The following is a 23,980-nucleotide window of genomic DNA, read 5'->3' on the forward strand; positions in this document are numbered from 1 at the left end:
CCGTATAAATCACCGGGAACGGACGGGATTTATCCTGTGTTTTTGCAAAAAGGTACAGAAGCAATGTACAAGCAAATGTGTACAATACTTCGTGCAAATATTGCGCTGGGGTATGTAAGAGTTGCTTGGAGGTCGACAAGGGTAGCATTCATACCAAAGCCTGGTAAGGGTGGACATATGACTGCAAAGTCCCTTAGACCAATAAGTCTGATGTCCTTTCTACTAAAGACATTGGAAAAACTGGTAGATAGACATACTAGGGATGGAATATTGGTTGAAAGACCAATAGAACAAGACCAATATGCATATAGGCCAGGTGTATCAACAGAAACAGCACTGCACCATCTAGTACAGAGGGTGAAGTATGTTCTGGAAAACAAAGAGGTGATGTTGGGAGCCTTTCTCGACATATAGGGGGCCTTCAATAACACCTCATTCGATGCTATCACAAAGGCCATCAGTCTGAAAGGAATGGAAGAAATAAGCTGCAGGTGGATAGAATGCATGCTTAAAGCCGCGTGGTATATTCAACACTGATGGGCGTGACCATGTTAGCACGGGTTGCCAGAGGATGTCCACAGGGAGGTGTATTATCTCCGTTAGTGTAAAATCTGGTTAAGGACGGATTGATTGGAACGATCAACAGGAAAAAATATAATGTCCTGGGCTTTGCAGATGGTTTTGCCGTTCTGGCACAGGACAAGTTCAATACAACGGTCAGGGATAATATGCAACAGGTCCTGAACGTAGTATCAAAATGGACAAGTGCGACAACTAGAACGAATAACCAAAAGAGCGATGGCCACTTTAATGGTGACCAGACGCACACATGGCAGAACTTGGGGACTTAAACCGGACATGATGTATTGGATATACAACATGATGGTAAAGCCCACGATAATGTATGCAGCATTGGTCTGGTTTCCAAAGGTGCAGCAGAGAAATGCTATAGAGAAGTTAGGCAAGATACAAAGGCTCGTCTGTCTCAGCATGAGAGGCACACCAACTGCAGCAATGGAAGCCTTGCTAGACCTTCCTCCCTTACACATCATAGTGAAGGGGAGGCAAGGATAGGGTTACATCTACAGGGAAATCAAAGCAAAATTGCAGTGGACAAAGGACACTGCAGCATCTAAGATATATGCGGGGATCCGATATGGAAGATGATAACAGACCATTCTATCACCAAATATAAAATGGAAATACCTTTCCAGGTGGAAATACACTCCAGAGAGGTATGAGAAGATCCTGGCAGATATCTGAAGTATGAGGGCCACACCTGGTATACAGATGGGTCCAAGACAGAAGATGGTTCGGGATCGGAAGTAAATAGTGAGGATAGGAACTAAACCGGTTCCATCCCACTAGGAGAATATACCTCTGTATTTCAGGCAGAGGTATATGCAATCCTGCACTGTGCACGGATAAACAGATTGAGGACTTATACTAATAAGAGAATGAATATCTGTTCAGACAGCCAAGCGGCCTTGAGGGCTTTAAAGAACCCAAGGATAACCTCAAGGCTTGTATGGGAATACCGCGAAGAACTTGACACCGCGGCGGAATATAATGAGGTAAAACTCATTTGGGGGCCTGGACTTCATGGGATCGCTGGTAATGAGAAAGCTGACGAACTTCCTAGACGATGATCAGCAACGAAATACGTCGGTCCAGAACCGGCACTGGGAGTACCCAAAAGCACAATCAGAGACCGATTAAGAGGCTGGATACGAAGACAGTACAAAGAATACTGGTAAGAAATTCTCAACAAGGGTCTACACAACCTCACTCTATATTTAGCTTAATGGCGCTACATAATTTGTAGCGCCATCCCATAAGCTTAATGGAAATACGAATGCAAAGATTGCATTTATCTCAAAACTTCGTTTCTGGGGTTAGGCCACTGTTGCTCTGAGCGCCTCAGTTTATTTGTTATGTACACCCGTTCTCAACATGGTAACAACTATTTATAATCTTTTCTTTTATCGTTACCAAAAACATACTAGACAAAAGTTTTCAATGATTTTTCTATCATATTACTTCATCATTTTTAGATCAGGATTTTTAGAAACTGGAGTAGAGAGAATAGTGGATCAAGTAGTAAATCCCAAAATAAACTCAGTCTTTTTGCCAAAAGTAGAAGAAGTAGTTTATAAGTTCTTAGGTTTAGAAAACCCAAACAAAAATATGAAGAGGGAACCTGAGGTCCCTGCACCAGACCCACTACCAACAGATCTTGAAGCTGTTTCTCCTGGGTCAGTGCAAAGTGACCAAGTAGATTTGAAGAAAGCAGATAGTGATGTTTTTATGAATGCAGTAGAAGCAGGTGGTAAAATGGAAGATGATGATCCTCCCCCTTTCGAACCACACCCTGTTGATAGTAAAGAGAATGGTTCTGAGAAGATGAATATTGATGAAAATACTAGAGATTCCCATTTGTCAGGGTTTTCAGGTAAATATGCAATTTATCTTTTATATCTTCAGATATATTGTTTAACCCATATTTAACTGGTAACTAATAAGGAGAAAAATATTTTCAAAAATCGTGTTTTTGGCTTGAAAAAAGTTAGTGTAACTAAAACAAAATAGTGGCTTATCGAAAAAGTACTAATAGTCCAGAAAGTCACTGCGCATCCGCTAGGAAATATATTCCTGATTCGGATTTTTTGCACAAACTTACTCAAAAAGGATCCCTTTTAACAAATTTGCATGTTGCCAGGTCCAAAAGTGGGGCAAAAATTTTGTTTTCTTAAAATTATTTTTGCTGCATCGAACAAAGTTTTTTAGGTTTTTTGGATCAATCCAAACAGAAAAGGTCTTAGTGACTTTTCTTTAAAGTTGATAGTTTTTGACATATAAGCGATTAAAAATTGCGAAATCAGCCATTTTTAACCCTCAAAAACTATGTGAAAAACTGAAAATTTCAATATTGCCAAGGTAGGTAGATATTATTTAAACATCGATTGATGAAATCGCGAAGAGTTTTTTACAATACAATTTTGGAAACCCCTTTGTTGTAATCGTTAATCAAGCGGCCGCTACACTATTTTCAACCGTTGGTTGCATGTACATTTGAATCCATGGGCGCCCATACCCATAGGCGGGGGGGGGGCCGTGGCCCCCCTAGCTTTTCGGGTGCTGTAAACTACATATGGTTATCCAAAGTATACAGAATATAATGCGTAACATATTCACGTCTGCCCCCCCCCCCCTGAAAATTTTTGTATGGGCGCTTGTGTTTGAATCCAGGATTCTTTACCTGTACGTCACTAATACCTGGCGAGATAAAACACATACTTTTTATCCAGCATCATTCTCTTCCACGCATGAAACTAAAAACAAACCAGCTACCGCCTGTTATTAAGTAAAAACACTTGTTATTTTTATGAACGCTCTAGTCTCAGTATATTGAAAAGAGATAGGTACAAAAAAAGACGCTTAGGAATGATTTCAGATTTTAAGTACAATTTGTGACGTTTCTGTTTTGTTTACTTTTGTGGCTGTCAGTCTGTTGAATTTTTGGCTGTTTTTTGTCGAATAGTTGCATTTTGAAGTTGTTTACAGTAGCAAAAATTAAAGAATACCCATGCGTCATCGATGATATGCACACGAATTAAATAAAAAATTTCTAGTCAAAACAACGTCTAAACTAAGTTAATACTTTAAAAAACGGATGTGACTACTACCCCACCGTACGATTTTTCGCTAAGTAAATGTGTCAAAAATGTTTTGTGATATTATTCTTTTTCTGATAAAACCTATATATTTATTGGTAATAATATGTTACTTTTACTACCGTAATTAATTATTTGATGTAGATTAATAATACAAAAATTATGAGTAAGCAAATATAGTATTATGAATTTCTCCATAAAGTTGCCGGACAAAATAGTAACAGGAGTTTAAAAAATGTCGTTTATGTCAGCTGCATTAAGTGACTTAAATGAAAGTAAACTTAATGAATTCAGATCATTTGGTATCCAGATCATTTTCCAGACATTATCTGCAAATAAATGCACATTCGTAAAAATATACTAATCTGTAATTTTATACATTATGATTGAAAAGTCGAGAGTAATATGTACACGTTTGGCAAACTCATAGACAGAAGTTAACCATATTGACAGATGATTACTTACAAATTTTATTGACTTATTTTAATTAAATAAATACTCACCAAACCAAAAATACAATATAATATCAAAATAGATTTTAAAAGAACTGAGTTTATTCAAGTAAATACGACTGATTATTAAAATTTATAAACTCTACCGAACCTAACCCAGTTTCACTGTCAAAGTGACAGAAATTGAATCAGTCAGATTATAGTTGACCAGCACGATTACTCGAATAGTAGTTTATACAATCATTATATCTACTGATGTTGAATGTTTTTGTAAGAATGACATTAGAAGTACAGAAATAGTCAAGTGTGAGTTTAAATTTTCTACTAAATTAATATAACTACGTTGAACAATTATATCGCCGTCTCACTCTGCCAATTATAAGTATGTAACTGCGTATGTCTTGGATAACGTTTTTGCTTAATAGACAACACTTAATAATCTATCTTTCTCGTTTGTTATTTATTGGGACCGTGCAAGTTCGGCAAAGCGACCTCTATTTCTACGCTATGTACTTTTATTCGCACTTTTAATTATATTGGCCAATTATATTAGTCCTGGTTGCTGGATAATTCTCAAGACCATAGTCCAAAAAAATAATAAGAAGAAAAAATAAGATGCAGGTTATGTTTAGCAAACGTAAACAATTGTATGTAGTAAATAAAATCAGTTATTAAAATGCAGTACTGCAAGCAAAATACAATTAATTAAAACCTTTATATAATAATTGATATCATATCAATATTGTGGAGCAATATATAATTTTTCTGCGTCAATGACAGAAGGTATGAAATATACGTCAATTTGACAATTTCAATTGACAATATGAATTATTTAAGATAGTTGCAATATTTCTCCGCGACTCGCGCACGGTCGTTTCTCGTTTCCCTTTCCAAGTACTTGCACACCGCGAATAGAAAAAGGCAGCAAATCCAAAATACGTGCTTGATATGATCGTTCATGGGTATTCTTTCATTTTTCCGACTGTATTACACAAACAGTTTTTTTCACAACTAATTTTATATTGAAGTTTGAAATTTTATGGTAAGTTTATTTTATTTTGTTAGGAAGTTTTGTAAAGTAACAGTTAAGGAATAAGAATATAAGGTTATGTTACGTTTTCGCCAAAGTGAATGAAATGACAAAAAGAAAATATGTTATTGAATTTTTTTATAAATTGTTTATTTATTTATTAATCACTAATGATATTAAAAGAATTTATTAAGCTACTTCAAATGTAGCCATATAACATATTGCACGATCCTATAACTTTATCTATTATACTATACTACGTATGTAGTACGATAAAGTACATAATTCTGCACCAATATTTTAAAGCAAAACTTACATTATTTGACATTTTATTTATTTGATAACGTCAAATTTTAACACATGGAGTTTAAATATCTAGGCATCACACTATGCAGCTACGGAAAGCTCGAAACAGAAGTGGAAGATCAGGTGAATAAAGCAAACAGAGCCGCAGGTTGCCTGAATGAAACAATATGGAGAAATAAAAACATCGGAAAAGAAGTGAAAGGCAGAATTTACAAAACAATCAGACCAATTATGACATACGCGGCAGAAACACGACCTGATACCTGAAACCTGAAAAATCGATGGTAAGACGCTGTGGGATAGAGCTAGAAGTGCAGATATACGAAGGAGATGCAAGGTGGACAACATTAATAACTGGGTGAAAAGCAGAAGAGTAGAATCGAACGACCACATAAGCCGAATGACAGTAAATAGAGTAGTAAGGACGGCGAGAGACGGTTCCCCAATAGGAAGACGATCAGTGGGAAGACCACGAAAAAGATGGAATGACAACTTACTGGAGCACATTGAAAAACAGACAGAGTAATGTCTATATAAAAAGAAGAAGAAGAAGAAGAAATTTTAACACGTGATCGGAGCAGCAGCTACTTACTGTCACTTGCTGTTGCGTTTAGTAAATTTCCGACTTATTTCGTATGCTTTAAATGATGACGCACCGGTAAAGAACCCTGGACTCAAGTGTATACAACACTTGAGTATGTACTTAATATGCGTAACTTAACCCTTAAACGCCCAACCTTTTTTAGGTTCCATGTACGCCCAAGGGTGGGTAAAAAATGTCCACCTCGAAGACAGCTAATATATTTGTTAAGAGTTGTTGGAAATGGATTAAACTTAAGAATATTATTCTTAATAAACACAGCATCTTCTAAAATATTAATATAAACAATTTACAAACCTTACAACAAAATTACAGTGTACATCAAAATTAACCTAACAGTAAAAGCCAGTAATTCAGATTTGTCGATTTTCTCCACATTCTTCCTTTCAGCCTCCTCATTGGCAGATAATTATGTCGATTATGTAATTATACGTCGATAATTATATGGAGTATGTTCCTACCAATAAGAAATTATATAGAAACCTTTAGTAACAAGTTTTATCAAGGGTGTACTTTTTATGCCGGCTCATATTTAACTCAAGATATTACTTTTATTTTTAAAAATATCGGTAGAACCAAATTAACATTCGATAAAGGGCTGTCTTTTTAACAATAAATATTTTTTTTTTAATTTTAAAACACGTAATAAATATGTTACAAAGGAATACGCATTAGGTGGACATTTTTTACCCACCCTTGGGCGTTTAAGGGTTAATATGCGTAAATATGTGCGGAAAAATATTCTGATTTAATTTTTTTTTCACCATCTTGCTTGAAAAGGTTCCCTATTAACAAATTTACATGTTGCGAGGGTCAAACATTTTTTAAACAATTTTTTTAACTTAAAATGTTTTCCGATTACCTATACATGCAACGGTTGAAAATAGTGTCGCGCCTGCTTGATTAGCAATTAAAAAACAAAGGAGTTTTTCATATTGTGTTGCAAACAGCTCTTCGGAATTTTATCAATCGATGTTCATAGAATATCTATGGACATTGGTAACATTGAAATTTTAGGATTTTCACACAGTTTTTGAGGGTTGAAAATGGCCGATTTTGCCATTTTTAAATTTTCAATGGCTTATAACTCGAAAACTATCACATTTAAAGAAAAGTGACTTAAGATCTTTTCTATTTGGAATGATCGAAAAACCTAAAAAAAAAAATTGTCCAATACAAAAAATTAGTTCTAGGAAAAAACAAGAAAAACGTTTAAAAAATTTTTTGACTGCTTTTTGATCCTGGCAACATGCAAATTTGTTAAAAGGGGACCTTTTCAAGCAAGATGGCGAAAGAAAATTGAATCAGAATATTTTTCCGCGCATATATTTACGCATGTTACATATACATGCAACGGTTGAAAATAGTGTCGCGCCCGCTTGATTAGCAATTAAAAAATAAAGGGGTTTTCGATATTGTATTGCAAAAAACTCTTTAGAATTTCATCAATCGATGTTTAAGGAATATCTACCTACCTTGGCAACATTGAAATTTTCAGTTTTTCACATAGGTTTTGAGGGTTAAAAATAGCCGATTTCGCAATTTTTAAATTTTCAGTCGCTCATATGTCAAAAATTTTGTAGACATTAGGTTTGTTCCAACTTGATACAAAACCGTTCTTGAACGGTTCGTGAACCGCGCAGTAACGAAAAATGTGTTACTGCGCATAATTATTCGTTATTGCGCATGCGCCTAACGATTCAAGAACGGTTTTGTATCGAGTTGGAACAAACCTTATGAAAAAGCGTTCGATGTTGTCGAGATATGGGCGATAGAAAAAGCTTTAAATAATAGCAGAATAGACTCCAGGTACAGGCAACTCTTACAAAACGTCTATAAAACAGCAACAATGACAGTCGAATGGGAAAATAAAACAAACAAAACTAATCCCATAGATATACGTAGAGGCGTAGGACAGGGAGATGTAATATCCCCAAAACTCTCCACCTTAGCTCTGGAAGACGTCTTTAAAGAACTGGAATGGGAAGACATGGGTATCAACAACGGGAAGAATCTCAATCACCTCAGATATTGCGATGATGTTGTCCTTATTATAACCAACCAATAAGAACTAGCCACAATGCTGACTGAACTAGCACACGCATTAGAGAAGATACGATTAAAAATGAACATGAGTAAAACAAAAATCATGACCAATACAAATGACAGAATAAATATAAATATAAAATAATGTCAATATTGAGGTTGTTGAATTATATACCTTGGTCAAATAATCAAAGGTAATAAAGAGAACCAAACAATTGAAGTACAGAGGAGAATCAGATTGGCGTGGGCAGTCTCTGACGTATGGCTCAGAAACATGGACATTAACAAAGGCCAACATAAACAAAATAGAAATAACTCAGAGAAAAATGGAAAGATCCATGTTGGGAATAAAACTACAGACAGAAAATCAAACAAATAAATAAGAGAGAAAAAAAAGTAAAAAATGTAACTGAACATATAACAGGGTTAAAATGGAATGCTGAAATACAAAACTGGAGACCGTGGACAGGAAGAGACCTCGGATGCGATCGAAGGACGATATTGTAAACGCTGCAGGAACTAACTGGAAAAGCGCAGCGAAGGACAGACGGAAGGAAAGATTTGGGGAAGGCCTATGTCCAAAGTTGGATAGAAATGGGCTAAAGAAGAAGAAGAAGAAAGAAGAATATGTCAATAACTATCAATTTTAGAGAAAAGTCACTAATCCCTGGTTGCACCAACAGATCTTAAGCTTAAGAGGAAACAGTAGCAATCAACAGGTAGTAAAAACGCGTTCCAAGATTGCGGCTGTAATTTTGAATATTTTTTCGAGATATTTGGCACACGTATTCGTAATATAATAAAGAATGGCGGTACAGAGCCCAATTTGAAAAATATATTAATGTGTGGAAATCACTCTGTAATTAAACACAATATTAAAAAAACGAGCCTGTACCGCCATTAAGAACAAAAAAATACACTTTCTTCAAATAAACTTTTTTATCCGATGCCTAGATTTTGTGTGATTTTGGAACTACTAAAATTTTTTATTTCATTAGTAGTTCCAAAATGACACAAAATCTAGGCATCGGATAAAAAAGTTTATTTGAAGAAAGTGTATTTTTTGTTCTGCTTAATGGCGGTACAAGCTCGTTTTTTTAATATTGTATTTAATTACAGAGTAATTTCCACATATTAATATATTTTTCAAATTGGGCTCTGTACCGCCATTCTTTGTTATATTACGATTACGTGTGCCAAATATCTCGAAAAAATATTCAAAATTACAGCCGCAATCTTGGAACGCGTTTTCGCTACCTGTTGATCGCTACTGTTTCACCTTAAGACGTTCCTTAAGCTCAGCTTACTAAACATACACGTTGCACCATTGAGTCTTAGATCAATTTTCCGCTTGCCACAATGGATTGCCACGTGGATTGCATCTTAAACTTCGTCCCAGTTAACATGTGCTTGGATAATAATCGAAAATGATCAATTTCGAAATTGAGCTGGGCTAAGCTGGAGCTTAAGGTCATCGGTACATAATTCGCAAATATTTTACGGCTATCTCTACTTTTTCTGTCTTTACACGGCAAATTACGTGTAGTAAAATTCACACTGGTATGGATATGTAAACCTTACTAGAATGTCATTCTACTTGACAATGTCATCATTAACTTTAAAGAGATGGATTTTGAGTGTTCTTGGATAACTGTTATTTGTATAATTGAAAATTATTAATTCAGTTAATAAATGTGATAATTTTTTCACTAACTATGTATTCAGTGTTTGTAATAATTTATATGTACAAAAAAAAACTAATACTCAATCGAAAAAAGGGGAAAAGTGTTAAGGTGATTTTTTAATAATATATTGTTACTATGGAACGCTTACAATTTTGAACATCTTTAACAACAAAATACTTTGATCATAGAATATATCCTGATGTATTCTCTGCTTGGATCTTCCATAAATAATAAACAATAAATAACTTTTTATTAAGTTCACGTCTTAAATCAATTATTTATCTAATACACTATTAATATTATTTAATCAACAACTCAAAAAAATATTCCCGATGCCATGTCAAATATTTAAAACTGTAAGTGTCTTGTCATCATATTTTATTTCACTCAGTGCGTTGTATGACAAAGATAGCGAATGTTCGATTTGGAAAATATCACCACGGATATGGTGTCCATTTTTTTCGAATCCTGAAAAAACTAATAAATATTTTTAAAAAATTTAAACTCAGAATGAAAGACTAAATTATTATCGAGGGCCGAAAGTCCCTTAGAATAAATAAAAAGTTTCTTTTGAATGAGATATTTGAAATTAAAAATTACACTACATTTTCGCTTAGTTTGTCACCCCTGTAACTTATTGAAATAAACATTATAGAAGTTTTCAGGGACTTTCGGCCCTCGGTAAGATCGTAATTTTCATTCTGCGTTTAAATTTTTCAAAAATACTTATTAGTTTTCTCAGGATTCGAAAAAAATGAATTCCCATTTGAATAGTATTGCAGCCGAAAATACGTACCCATCCCCTTAAGATTTGTTGGAGCAACCAGGCAAAAATAAATTTTGTTCGATGCAAAAAATAATAACGTAAGGAAAAAAAAACAAAAAAATAACGTTTAAAAAATTTTTGACCCACTTTTGGACCTAGAAACATGCACATTTGTTAAAAGGGGTCCTTTTGAGTAAGATTGTGCAAAAAATCCAAATCAAAATATTTTTCCTAGCGAATTCGCAGTGGCTTTCTGGGCTATAAGAGACAAAAAGTTTTAAAAACATTGTTTTTAACGAATGGTACCACAATAATAATTTAATTGGAACATACACAAATATTTGGGGGTTTTAAGGGAACAAAAGGGAGGTTTTAAGGGAACAAAATCCCCATAAAATTCTTATGGGGTGCACAAATTTCACTGTTATTTTTTTAAAGATGTTCCTGCCATAAGAATGCCACATGTCCATTTTCAATAAAAAGTCTCTAATAGTTTTCGATATTCATATTGGAAAAAATCGATTTTCATTTTTTAACTTCAAAAGGCTGTAACTTTTTTTATGTGCATATTTGTACTAATGGAAGTTCAGTTCTATCGAACTATTTTTGGTCCCAGAATATGTGATTTAATTTATGACCTGCCTTTTTGTTACACCCTGTATAATCGAATCCCACCTATAGCATCAGTATTTTAGGATCCGTGTTCTTGGATTCTTTATTTTCATAGAACTTTTGTAGTTTATTATAATACAGTGCTAGTCAAAAGTCCGTACCCCCCCCCCCTCGTATCTTTTGAACGGTTATACCTATAATAATGAAATTTGGAGGAAGGAAATAAACGGACGTAAGCTTCTTAACTAGTCATGGCAGGTGACGTAATTATGACAGAAGACTTTACAGCGCCACTGTGACAGATAATTTTAAATGGGACCTTATGGCAAGTGATACCTCGTTTGAAAGGTATTGAAAATACCTATTCAGTCATACTAATATTGTTTGAGTTTAAGCTAATTTTGATGAATAAATGAAATAAATATAAAATTGTAGTTTCGCATTTAATTAATAAAAATTCAAAATTCCGCATATGATTACTGGTCAAAAAGGTTGACGTTGACGTAAAAACTACTAGAGAATCGAAAAATGTCAACTTTTTTGACAAAGAAACTATAGGCGGATTTTTGAATTTTTATTAATTAAATGCGAAACTACAGTATTATATTTATTTAATTTATTTACCAAAATCAAAATCAACTAAAACCCAAAAAAATTAGTATGACTGAATAGGTATTTTGAATACCTTTCAAACGAGGTATCACTTGCCATAAGGTGCCATTTAAAATTATCGGTCACAGTGGCTCTGTAACGTCATCTGTCACTATTACGTCACCTGTAATGACTAGTTGAAAAGCTTATGTCCGTTTATTTCCTCCCTCCAAATTTCACTATCATAGGTATAACCGTTCAAAAGATACGATGGGGGGTACGGAATTTTGACTAGCACGGTATAATCAGTAATGACTTTTTGGATTTGTGTCTCTTGCATCCATCTATATTTATCTACATATATCTTTGTGCTTATAAAAATATGTGTATAAAAATAATGTTTAAATGGTTTATTAATGATGTAAAATATTGTTTTTTTTTTATAGGTCTTGAAAGTCATGAATCCAACCTAGGCAGTGATAATCGAGTATTTCACATGGAGATATCCAATCAAGACTCCCAAATTTCTCATAACAGCTCAGAGAGCCATCTTTCCATCATAACGTCAGAAGAAACCAGTAAAATGGATATTTCTGAAGACTCAAATACAATTTTAAAACCAGAAAAAGCTGAAGTCTTGGTCGAAGACGAAGAAAATGTGTCTCCGGAGTATGAACCGATCGATAAAGAAACCATTAAATTAGAAAAAATAGACAATAAAATTGATATTGTGAGTCAAGACGATAAGAACCAGGATGACGAAAAAACCGAGAAGAAACCGGAGAAAACTGAAGAGAGAAGATCCAAAACTAATGAAAAATCATCTAAAGATAAAAAAGATGATAGAAAAGAGGATAAGAAAGATGACAAAAAGGATAATAAAAAAGATGATAAACACAGGAAAAGCAGTAGTAGTTCGAGTAGAGAAAAAGACAAATCGTCTTCCAAGTCACATTCGTCTTCAAAGGATAAAGATAGAAAAGACTCAAGAAGCAGTAGTTCACATAAGGATAAAGATAAAAATAAAGACAAAGCGGATAAAGAGAAGATCGATAAAGATAAGGACAAATCTTCTAAATATAGAGAGAAATCTGAGAAGGATAAAAGTAAACCTGACAAAGAAAGGTCAGATAAAGATAAAAGTAGATCCGACAAAAGTAAAATAGAAAAAGAAAATGCAAACAAAGCTGAAAAGGAGAAATCCGGCAAGGAAAAATCTGACAGGAGCAAGGATGAAAAATCTAAAAGCAAAACGGACAAGTACAAGTCTGAAAAAGATAGACACAAATCAGACAAAGACAAATCATCGAGCAAAGATAAAGATAGATCTGATAAAGATAAGAGTTCAAAAGACAAAGATAAATATAAGGATAAGTCGTATAAAAGTAAAGAAAAATCTGATAAAGAAAAAGAAAAAAGTTCAACGAAGGAAAAGTCCTCAAGTGACAGGTCTAGTTCTAAGAAAGATGCCAAAGAAAAGAAAGATGACAACAAGGAATCCAGTAAAGAAAGTAAAGACAAAACTAAAGAAGAAAATAAGGAAAAAGATAAGAGTAGAAGTTCCAGCAGTAGTTCTAAACACACTTCTAGCAAGGACAAGAAACCTTCTACGCCTAAAAAAGAGTCTAGCTCCAGCTCGCACAAGAAATCCAGCCCTAGTGACCCCAAATCCAAAAGCTCATCCGAAAAAGGAAAAAAAGATGAAGGAACTAATAGCAACAAAAAAGACAAACAGGAGTCCAAAGCTAAATCAAAAGATGATCACTACAGTTTTAAAATCAAGAAATCTGACAGACGTTCAACAGATAGGGACTCAAATGATGGAACATCAAGCAAAAATGTCTTCAACTCATATTCTGAAAGTACTACCTCCAGATCTGGTAACAATTCCCAAGATTACTCTAGCTCTAGCTTCACTAGTGGTTCGGGAGATTCTGGCAATTCTGATAAAACAGAAACCGTGCAAAAGGAATCGAATGGACCTGTCGAGGCACCAGCACCTGCGAAAATATTGCTTGAAATGCCAAGAGTGAAATACATAAAACCGAAGTTTGCTATGAACTTTGAAGAGGCTCGGAAGATAATGAAAATTAGGAAGCAACTTGCTATGTTGGAGAGACAAAATCAACTGAGTTTGGCCAGATTAATACCAGTTCAAAATAGTATCGTAAACGGAGAAACCAATAAGGATGACAATACCAGCCAAACTGCAGCTTCCGTTAATAAGGAACAAACAAAGACTGTTGATATTAGCGAAGAGAAAGAAAACATTAATACTTCCAGAGCTGTCGATGACACAATTATACAAGCACCAGTTGATAACAAGTCTGTTAACAAAGTAGAAACTGTATGCGTTGATGCAAGTATTAACTTGATAACTGAAATAGAAAGTAGAGACATAAGCAAGGAAAACTGGGAGGCTCTGGAAGCCAAACTGGCACAAGTTATGTCTGAAGTCGATTACAACTGTTATGACTCAGATGAAGACTTCGAATTTCACGGATACAGTTCTATAGACATAATCCCAAAGAATTTCTTCGATGTGAACCGAGATTTAGTAAAGAAAACGGAGGAGGAGATTTCTAAGAACCAAAAGGCCAGTAAATTATTGGAGGCATCTGTACAACAAAGTAAATTGCACAATCTTAAGATAAACAGTGAAGAAGAACAGGTGCCTAATATAGTCAACAGCAGCAGAAATTCTAACAAGAATGTTCAAGATTCTTCACCAAAGAAAACGGAGGAGGAGATTTCTAAGGACCAAAATGCCAGTAATTTATTGGAGGCGTCTGTACAACAAAAAAGTCAATTGCACAATCTTGACAAAATAAACAGTGAAGAAGAACATGTGCATAATATAGTCAACAGCAGCCCAAATTCTAACAAGAATGTTCAAAATTCTCCACCCAAGAAAACGGAGGAGGAGATTTGTAAGCACCAACATGCCAGTAATTTATTGGAGGTGTCTGTACAACAAAGTGAACGGCATAATCTTAACAAAATAAACAGTGAAGAAGAACAGGTACCTAATATAGTCAGCAGCAGCACAAATTCTAACAAGAATGTTCAAGATTCTCCACCCAAGAAAACGGAGGAGGAGATTTCTAAGGACCAAAATGCCAGTAATTTATTGGAGGCGTCTGTACAGCAAACTGAATTGAACAATATTGACAAAATAAACAGTGAAAAAGAACAGGTGCCTAATATAGTCAACAGCAACACAAATTCTAACAAGAACGTTCAAGATTCTCCACCCAGCAGCTCTGAAAAGACCTACACCCGAGAGATTTTGAATGCCAATGTGAAAAACACGGAACTATTAGCCGCATTAAGTGATGACAAATGTTATTTCTTGAAAGAACCTAGTTGTGATGAAGAAAGTTACTTAAGTGGTCTAAAAATGTTGATCTCTCGGATGGAGGTTGATATTGAACAGTGCACTGAAAATTTAAGAAACAACGTGTGGCCGTCGAAGAGGGGAAGGAAGAGGAAGCTTGAGGTGCATGTTGATATTAAGAATAATAATAAGACGCCGTACATGGAAACAGGTAAGATTTTTGTTTAATAGATTTGTATCAAATTCATTTCTGCATGAATATTTCTTATTGTTATATTTCATAACATCTGGTAGTCTAAGATCCGATATAAGTACGACCTTCACTGATCTCTTTAATTGATAAAAATTATTTGGATGTAATTTAGTATGTTAAAAATTATAAAAAACAATTTTAATATATATCTATATTAAAAATAATTTTTGTCCGATATAATTTTATCCAGACTATAAGTAATTAATAATTAAAAAATGACTTTTTTTTCATTCTTCTTCTTCTTTTTGTATAGACATGACTATGTCTGTTTTTCAATGTGCCTCTAGTAAGTTGTCGTTCCATCGTTTTCGTGGTCTTTCCACTGATTGTCTTCCTATTGGGGAACCGTCTCTCGCTGTCCTGACTACCCTATTTGTTGTCATTCGGCTTATCGTACGTTCTTTACATGTATACATGCACATAGCTAATAAGTCAAAGAAAAAAAGTGATATTGTGCCGATGTATGCTTTTGCCCTGGGGGTGAAAAAAATATACGACTAAAGTAATTTCGGAAATGGTAGTACATTCTTTCACGGTTTTTGCTCTAAATTTTAAAGAACCGCTTGAATTGACATGAAATTTGGCATATGCATAGCTTACATGTCAAAGAAAAGAAGTGATATTGTGCCGATATGTGCTTTTGCCCTGGGGGTGACTTTCGCCCCCTCTTGGGGGTGAAAAAATATATGTCCAAAATAAGTCCGGAAATGGATAAACTGACTAATTGTAAGTAACTTTTGTTCTATATAGTGTTTTCATTAAGTTAATATTTTTCGAGTTATTTGCGAGTGAATATGTTCATTTTTCAACAAAATAACCACGCTTTTAGACAGTTTTTCGCAAATAACTCAAAAAGTAAGTATTTTGTCGAAAAAAACATTCTTAGCAAAAATATAGCCTGTAAAAAATAAAAAAAATGGTGTATATATCACGTCTCTATACCTAGTAGAAGCAGAGTTATAGCTAATGAAAAATAGGTTTATATTCGTCAAATTCCAAATGGAATACTTTAACGTGAAATAACCAAAAGTGAAGCACATTTCGGGGAAAACTCATTACAACTTATTTAAAGTGTTTAAAAAAAGCTTCATTTTTGTTTTATAAAAAAAAAAATTAGCATCAAAAGTAAACAAGTTACGCTCAAAATAAAGTTAGTCCCTTTTTTTTGGTAAAAAAATCGGGAGAATCACCTCCTAATTAGTATCTCAAATGAACTTAATCGTTACGACTTCACAAGTTTCTTGACTCGTGTATGTATTGTTTATACGAGCTGTAAGTTTCATCGGTTCAAGGTCCTTATTTTTGAAAGGGCTGTAGTTAAAAGGGGTTGAACGAGTCGCTGATCACGAATGTATGCAAATTTAGAAACACCAAATCTTAATCAATTTTTGTCTTACAGAAAAACAAAAGGATACAGGATATTCAGAAAAGCAATGCTGACTTTTTTTGTTTCTTGAGATTTTTGGTATCTCTAACAATTTTTAAGTTATTTTAAAAAAAGCATATTTTTCAAAATTAAAATTTTTGAAAATTTTATTTTGAAACCAAATGTTTTCAAAAATAAGCACTTTGAATCGATTAAACTTACAGATCATATAAACACAACATAAGTAAAATAATTTGTGGAGCGGTTACGACTAATTTCATTTAAGTTGCTAATTAAGGGGTGGTCTTCCCGATTTTTTTTTGCCAAAACAAAAGGGACCAACTTTATTTTGAGCGTAACTTGCTTAAATTTGATGCTAGAAACTTTTTATAAAAACAGAAATAAAGCTTTTTTTAAACACTTTAAAAAAGATATAATGGGTTTGCGCCAAAAAGTGTTTAATTTTTTGGATATTTCACGTCGAAATATTCTATTTGAAATTTGGCGAATATGAACCTATTTTTCATTGGCTATAACTCTGGTTCTACGAGGTCCAAAGACCTCACGCGTACACCATTTTTTTTTTACTTTTTTACAGGCTATATTTTTGCTAAGAACTTTTTTTTCGGCAAAATACTTACTTTTTGAGTTATTTGCCAAAAACCGTCTAAAAATGTGGTTATTTTGTTGAAAAATGAACATATTCACTCGAAAATAACTCGAAAAGTGTTGACTTGGCGAAAAAGCTCTATAGAACAAAAGTTACTTAAAATTAGTCAGTTTATCCATTTCCGGACTTATTTTGGACATATATTTTTTCACCCCCAAGAGGGGGTGAAAATCACTCCCAGGACAAAAGCACATATCGGCACAATATCACTTTTTTTCTTTGACATTTAAGCTATGCGTATGCCAAATTTCATGTCAATTCAAGCGATTCTTTAAAATTTAGAGCAAAAACCGTGAAAGAATGTACTATTATGTATGTGGTCATTCCATTCTATTCTTCTGGTTCTTACCCAGTTATTAATGTTATTCACCTTGCATCTCCGTCGTAAATCTGTACTTTTAGCTCTGTCTCATAGTCTTACCATCGATTTTTCTAAGGGTTTTCATCTTCGCTGTTACGAGCAATCTTTTTGTCCTCTCTGTGTCGGGTCGTGTTTCTGCCGCGTATGTCATTATTGGTCTGATGACTGTTTTGTAAATTTTGCCTTTCATTTCTTTTCCGATATTTTTATTTCTCCATATTGTGTAATTCAGGCAACCTGCGGCTCTGTTTGCCCTATTCACTTGATCTTCCATTTCTGTTTCGAGCCTTCTGTAGCTAGTTAGTGTGATGCCTAGGTATTTAAACTCCATCACTTGTTCTATTATCTGACCTTCGAGCTCCAATTTACATCTTATTGGATCTGCTGTTATAACCATGCATTTTGTCTTTTTTGAGGAAATTAACATGTTAAATTTTCTGGCGATTATGTTAAATTGGTGTAGCATACGTTGTAAATCATCTTCACTTTTGAGATTAGTATTGGATCGTCCGCATAGCAGATTATTTTAAGTTGTTTTTCTCCCATTTGGTATCCTTTTTTAGTTCTTACTTTTTTTATTATTTCCTCCATGATCAGGTTGAACAATAAAGCACTCAAGACTCCCCCTGTCTTATCCCATTACCGGCTTCAATTGTGTCAGTTAGTTCATCTTCCACTTTTACTGTGTTGTTCTGGTAGATGTTTTCGATCGTTTTAATTATTCCTAGAGGTACCTCTCTCGAGTATAAAAAATGGAGAACGTCCTGTAATGTGACCCTGTCAAATGCTTTTTTAAGGTCCACGAAACATAAATAAGCCGGTTTGTTGTATTCCAACGATTTCTCTTGAACTTACCTCATTATAATTATAGCGTCAGTGCATGACCTTCCCGACCTAAAACCTTGTGATACTTTGACTTTTTTTAATTCTACTAATTTTTTTTTCGGCCCGGTCAGATATTATAGATTTTTTTGGATCATTCGAAACAAAAAAAGGTCTCTTGTATGTTTTCTCTTAATTTGATCGTTTTGAGTTATAAACAATTTAAAACTAAAAAGAACGAAAAATTACGATTTTCAAGGCTCAAAAACATAAGTAATAAATATCATTTCTGAAATAACGGTGCACCTAAATTCAAGTTCAAACCTTATTCTGTCAGTTCTTGATAGGAGTTTTGAGCTTATTTTATTTTAAAACATTGGTTTTTAGTTGTTAATGCAGCCCGATCGCCTCCATAAGGAACCTTCCTCATTAACAATTAAAAAAATATATTTTAGAATAAAACATGACAAAAATTCTTAATGGTTGACCTGATATAAGAAGGTTTGAACTTGAATTATTTAGGTACTTGATGATTACAAAAATAATATTTCTTATTTGTGTTTTTGAGCTTTGAAAATCGTCATTTTCCTTTTTTTAATTTTAAACTGTTAATTACTCCAAAACGATCAACTTGAGAAAATTTACAAAAGACCTTTTTTTTATTTCGAATGATCCAAAAATCTAAAATAATATCTGCCCAGTAGAGAAAAAATTTTAGCAGAGTTTATAAGAAAAAGTCATTTTTTAATTATTAATTAATTATAGTCTGGCCAAAATTATATCGGACACTTGTTTTTTTATAATTCTTAACATACTAAAATATTTTTGGTTATTAAACAGATCGGTGAAGTTCTTTCTTATATCGGATCTTCTTCTATGGGTATCATTAATATCTTATAAATGTGGGATTTTTACTTTCTAAATTGAAAAAAAGACGAATTTTAAATATTAAGAAACACCATTAGACGTATTCGCGCTGCATGCCCTGAACGTATCCAGAGGGAGACCGCCTGCGCATTAGGTTTTCGGAGGTAAATATGCGACCTTATTAAACGTCCAATTTTGTAATGCGCAGGCGTTCTCCCTCTGGGTACGTTCGGGGTATATAGCGCGAATAGGCCTATTATACCGGGTGTCCACTTATATTTTCCCCCATTTTAACTGTCTATAACTTCTAAACGGCTCAAGATAGAAATATGCTGTTTTCGCTGAAATGTTTTATTTTAGTAAAAGTTTTGTCTGAATGAATTGAATTTTTTACATCGCTTTCAAATACGAAAAAAAAATGGAGGATTTTTGAAAAAACCGTTGTTGACTTTTTTTAATGGAACACCCAGTATGTTTTTTTTTGTAAATTGAAAGATAGGTCATTCACCTATCCAGGATATAAAGTTTTCAAAATCGGTTGTCAAATGACTGAATAATTAATTTTTAAAATGAGAGGTGCAACGTGGATATCACATGCCTAAATAACATAACTAAGCAAATTGATATTATGTTATGTGATTTCCACATGGCATCTCTCATTTTAAAAATTAATTGCTCAGTCATTTGACAACCGATTTTAAAAAATTTTATATCGCTGGATAGGTAAATGACCGTTTATTCAATTTCCAAAAAAGAATGGGTGTTTCAATAAAAAAAATCAACAACGTTTTTTTTTTTCAAAAATTGGCCATTTTTTATTTAAAAGCGATATAAAAAATTCAATCCATTCAAACAAAACTTTTACTAAAATAAAACATTTCAGCGAAAACCACATATTTCTAACTTGGGTTGTTTCGAAGTTATAGGCAGTTAAAATGGGGGAAAATATAAGTGGGCACCCGGTATTTAATGGTTATAATTTTTTTTATATATAATATTCTTAGGTTTTGAGGTATACAAAAAACTTTTTGGGACTATAAGTTGTTTTTCACCACTGCAGAAGGTGTCTTCCAAAACATGCATTTTACTTTGTGAGACACTTGTCGTTCTTGTAACAATTTTTTTAATTCCAACGGAATTCTCACTATCTAATTCGACAGATTCTCGGAAACGACAGTTCTCATTATCTGATTTGCCCATTTTTTTTGAGACAATATCTGAGGGCTGTGACCAGTGAGAACGCTAGTGACCATTTTTATACCTTTTTTACTGATTTCGAGAAGACGGTTTGTTGAAGTAGGCGACACTTATATGAGTATTTTTGCTTGCCTTTGTCCTGGTATGTTAGACCAGTAATAGTTGTAGTTGGTTGAGCTCCCAGGTCCTGAGTTTCTCTGATGTGGCTTTTTGACAGCCCACAGAAGAATTTTGGACCTTGGAATGGGGGGTATTAGCCTCTTCTTTTGCGAGGCTATCAGCTTCCTCATTTGAGGCAATTCCCTTGTGATCTGGCACCCACATTAAAGTTTCTTTGGTACGTTCCGCCAGCTTTTTGAGGGATTGTTTACAGTCCCAAACCAACTTTGACTCACAAGTAAGTGACTTTAGGACTTTTTAGACCAGGGCGCATCTGTAAAAATATTAGTACATTTGGACGTTGAGAGGTGACTCATATTGTTTTGCAGAAATTGCTTGAACATAACTCATATAATAATATTTGAGTTATCCTCCCACTCAAAAAGGTCCGGAACATTGTTTAAATAATCAAAATGTCAAAAAAAGAAGGAAAAATTCGATTTTTTTCTTCGTTTTTTTATTATAACTTTGAAAGTATTCATTTCTGAGAAAAGTTGTACTGACGTAAAAGTTGCGCAATTAAATTTCCTACAATAAAGAATTCGTTAAAAATTGTCAATCTTGTTGCAAAATAGCAATAATTGCGAAAAAACGATAAAAAAACAAGTATTCGCATTTTACGTTTTTCAACCATTTATGCTACACTTAGCACCTTCATATTTTACCAAGAAAAACTTTATGATATAAGAAAACAATACTGTGAATTTCATTAAGATCGGTTGAATAGATTTTGCAAAATAAATTTTGCAATCCAGCTTTCGCAAAAAAAATTATTTTTTTCAAAATCTTGTAGGACTGAATATAAAGTATTATTTTTTACATATAGAAGAATACCATACCTTTCATTTGCAATTTTCAAAATTAAACTCGGTTAACCACTACGGCGCCAGGAATTTTTTTAAATACACATTTTTTTTGGTGCTACGCGCAGGACAGTTTGCTCTGATTGGGCATTCCAATGACCTTTGATATAATGATTGACAAATTTTAATTTTTAGTACATTTCGATATAAATAAATAAATTTGTTTATTGCAAAATAAAAACACATGCTCTGTCCTTTGAAATAACACTTTTTTGGCAAAAACTTTCTTTGTTCATATATTTTAAGGTAAAGAATAAAAGTTTATTATTTTTAAACATATGCAACTGTTTAAACAATATTTCACAAACAATAATCAAATTAGTTTGATTTTTGTGGAATTAAAATATAAAATACAACAAAATATAGTGTAAATAATATATTAGATAAAGATTGGAAGAAATTTTGGTGGAAATCAACTTGTGTGAATCGAACACCGCAGTCCTGCGCGTAGCACCAAAAATTAATGTTTATTTAAAAAAATTCCTGACGCCGTGGTAGTTAATGGATTTTAATTTTAAAAATTGCAAATAAAAGGTACGGTATTCTTCTATACGCAAAAAAAATTTCAACTTGCTATCTGCTTTATTTTCAGTCCTGCAACATTTTGAAAAAAATGAATTTTTTTTTGCGAGAGCTGGATTGCAAAATTTATTCTACAAAAGCTATTGCCCGATATTAATGGAATTTACAGTATTGTTTTACTGTGTTATATAGTTTTTCTGGGTAAAATATGAAGGTCCTAAGTGTAGCATAAATGGTTGAAAAACGTAAAATGCAAATACTTGTTTTTTATGGTTTTTTTTCGCAATTATTGCTATTTTTCAACAAGGGTGACAATTTTTAAAATTTGTAACCAATCCTATATTGTAGAAAATTTAATTACGCAACTTTTATATCAGTACAACTTTTCTCGGAAGTGAATACTTTGAAAGTTATAATCAAAAAACGAAGAAAATAATTGAATTTTTCCTTCATTTTTTGACATTTTGATTATTTAAACAATGTTCCGGACATTTTTGAGTGGGAGGATAACCCAATTATTATCATAGGAGGTAATTCCAAGAAATTTCTGCAAAAAAATATGAGTTACCTCTCAACGTCCATTTCAAAACAGATGCGCCCTGGACTATTTAGGCAGCTTGGCTGTCTGGTAAAATAAAAACTTTTGCCCTACGAGTGTCTCGGAGACATTCTTGGGCACTAATGTCTATGACATGTATTTCTGCTTGATAGTTGGGGCTTTTCCAAGAGATTTAGATAGCCTGAAATTGGGCCCAGTAACTCCCACTCCTGCCTTTCAACTATCTTAGATCCATCCGTATACCATACGAGTGAACCTTCTTCCAGTTTCGGTTCAACTTCTTCACCCATTTGGTGGTTTTTTATGACCATTTCAGAGGGTGTTTCGAAGTCGAATTTAACTGGCATGACATATGTCCTGTCCTTCCTGACATGTGGCCTGTCCTTAGAATTCAATGGAATTTTTTCCAAGATTTTTAGAATGCCCACATGGTTATAATGTATCACTGAATTTTAATTTTTGGCTAGGAACTGGGTAATTCAGAATAACCTTTGAATTTTCTTTTAATAATATGCTTATTTAGATGCATCCCCTTACTTCGACTACCTTTTAAATGACCTCCAGAACCGAACAGTTTTTTCGATTTTCAAAACAATAATTTTTGATTAATAACAACTGTCGAGTTATCTACTATACACTAATACAGTTTAAACACATACATAAAGTGTAAATAATATAAAAGAAGCAGGTGAGGCGTCGCGCACCGTGTTGTATGCAAACGAGTTCAGGTAGCTCGGATACTTACGTCATAAATACAGCTATAACCTTGTTTCTATTTCGAATTTCTTAATAAAATTTTATGACAGTATTTCTATGATACTAAATAATGTTTTTACGTAAAAAATTGATTTTTTGAAAATTTAGAAAGTAAAAGACTTCTCAAATTTTACAAAGTTTTTTTAATTGGGGCTAGTCTCAGGTGTAGGTGTATTTTGTCCTTTTTCGCAAAAATATAGCGCAGCAACAAGGTTCAACATTAGTAGACTGGAAGATTGTTATCTGAAGTTTAAAATCTTTTTAATTTATGCCTCTGCGACTACTAAAAGACATTGTTACGGTATATTTAAATATTACCATTTTTATTTGTTATTTTTAAATCATTATTTTGTTCCTCATTTCTTTAGATTTTGTTTATTTCTTAACTTTTATGTTGTTTTACTATTTTTCTTCAAATTAAATGTCCTGTTTATTAATAATTTTTCTATTTCGCTTTTATACGAATTCAATTCAACTCCACCTTT

The 23,980-nt window shown here is 33.4% G+C and overlaps 1 protein-coding gene across 4 annotated transcripts in view; it reads left to right on the forward strand.

The window, feature by feature from the left end:
• LOC114349496 (biorientation of chromosomes in cell division protein 1-like 1) overlaps positions 1 to 23,980 on the forward strand; it is a 67,015-nt gene that overhangs the window by 12,673 nt on the left and 30,362 nt on the right. For all 4 annotated transcript variants that reach the window (XM_028299885.2, XM_028299887.2, XM_028299886.2 and 1 more), the window contains exons 2-3: positions 2,055 to 2,452; positions 12,210 to 15,311. In XM_028299885.2, coding sequence (XP_028155686.1) covers positions 2,055 to 2,452; positions 12,210 to 15,311 — 3,500 coding nt within the window. The remainder of the gene's footprint in view (positions 1 to 2,054; positions 2,453 to 12,209; positions 15,312 to 23,980) is intronic.

This window comes from Diabrotica virgifera, chromosome 2, assembly GCF_917563875.1.
Source record: "Diabrotica virgifera virgifera chromosome 2, PGI_DIABVI_V3a".
NCBI lineage: Eukaryota > Metazoa > Arthropoda > Insecta > Coleoptera > Chrysomelidae > Diabrotica > Diabrotica virgifera.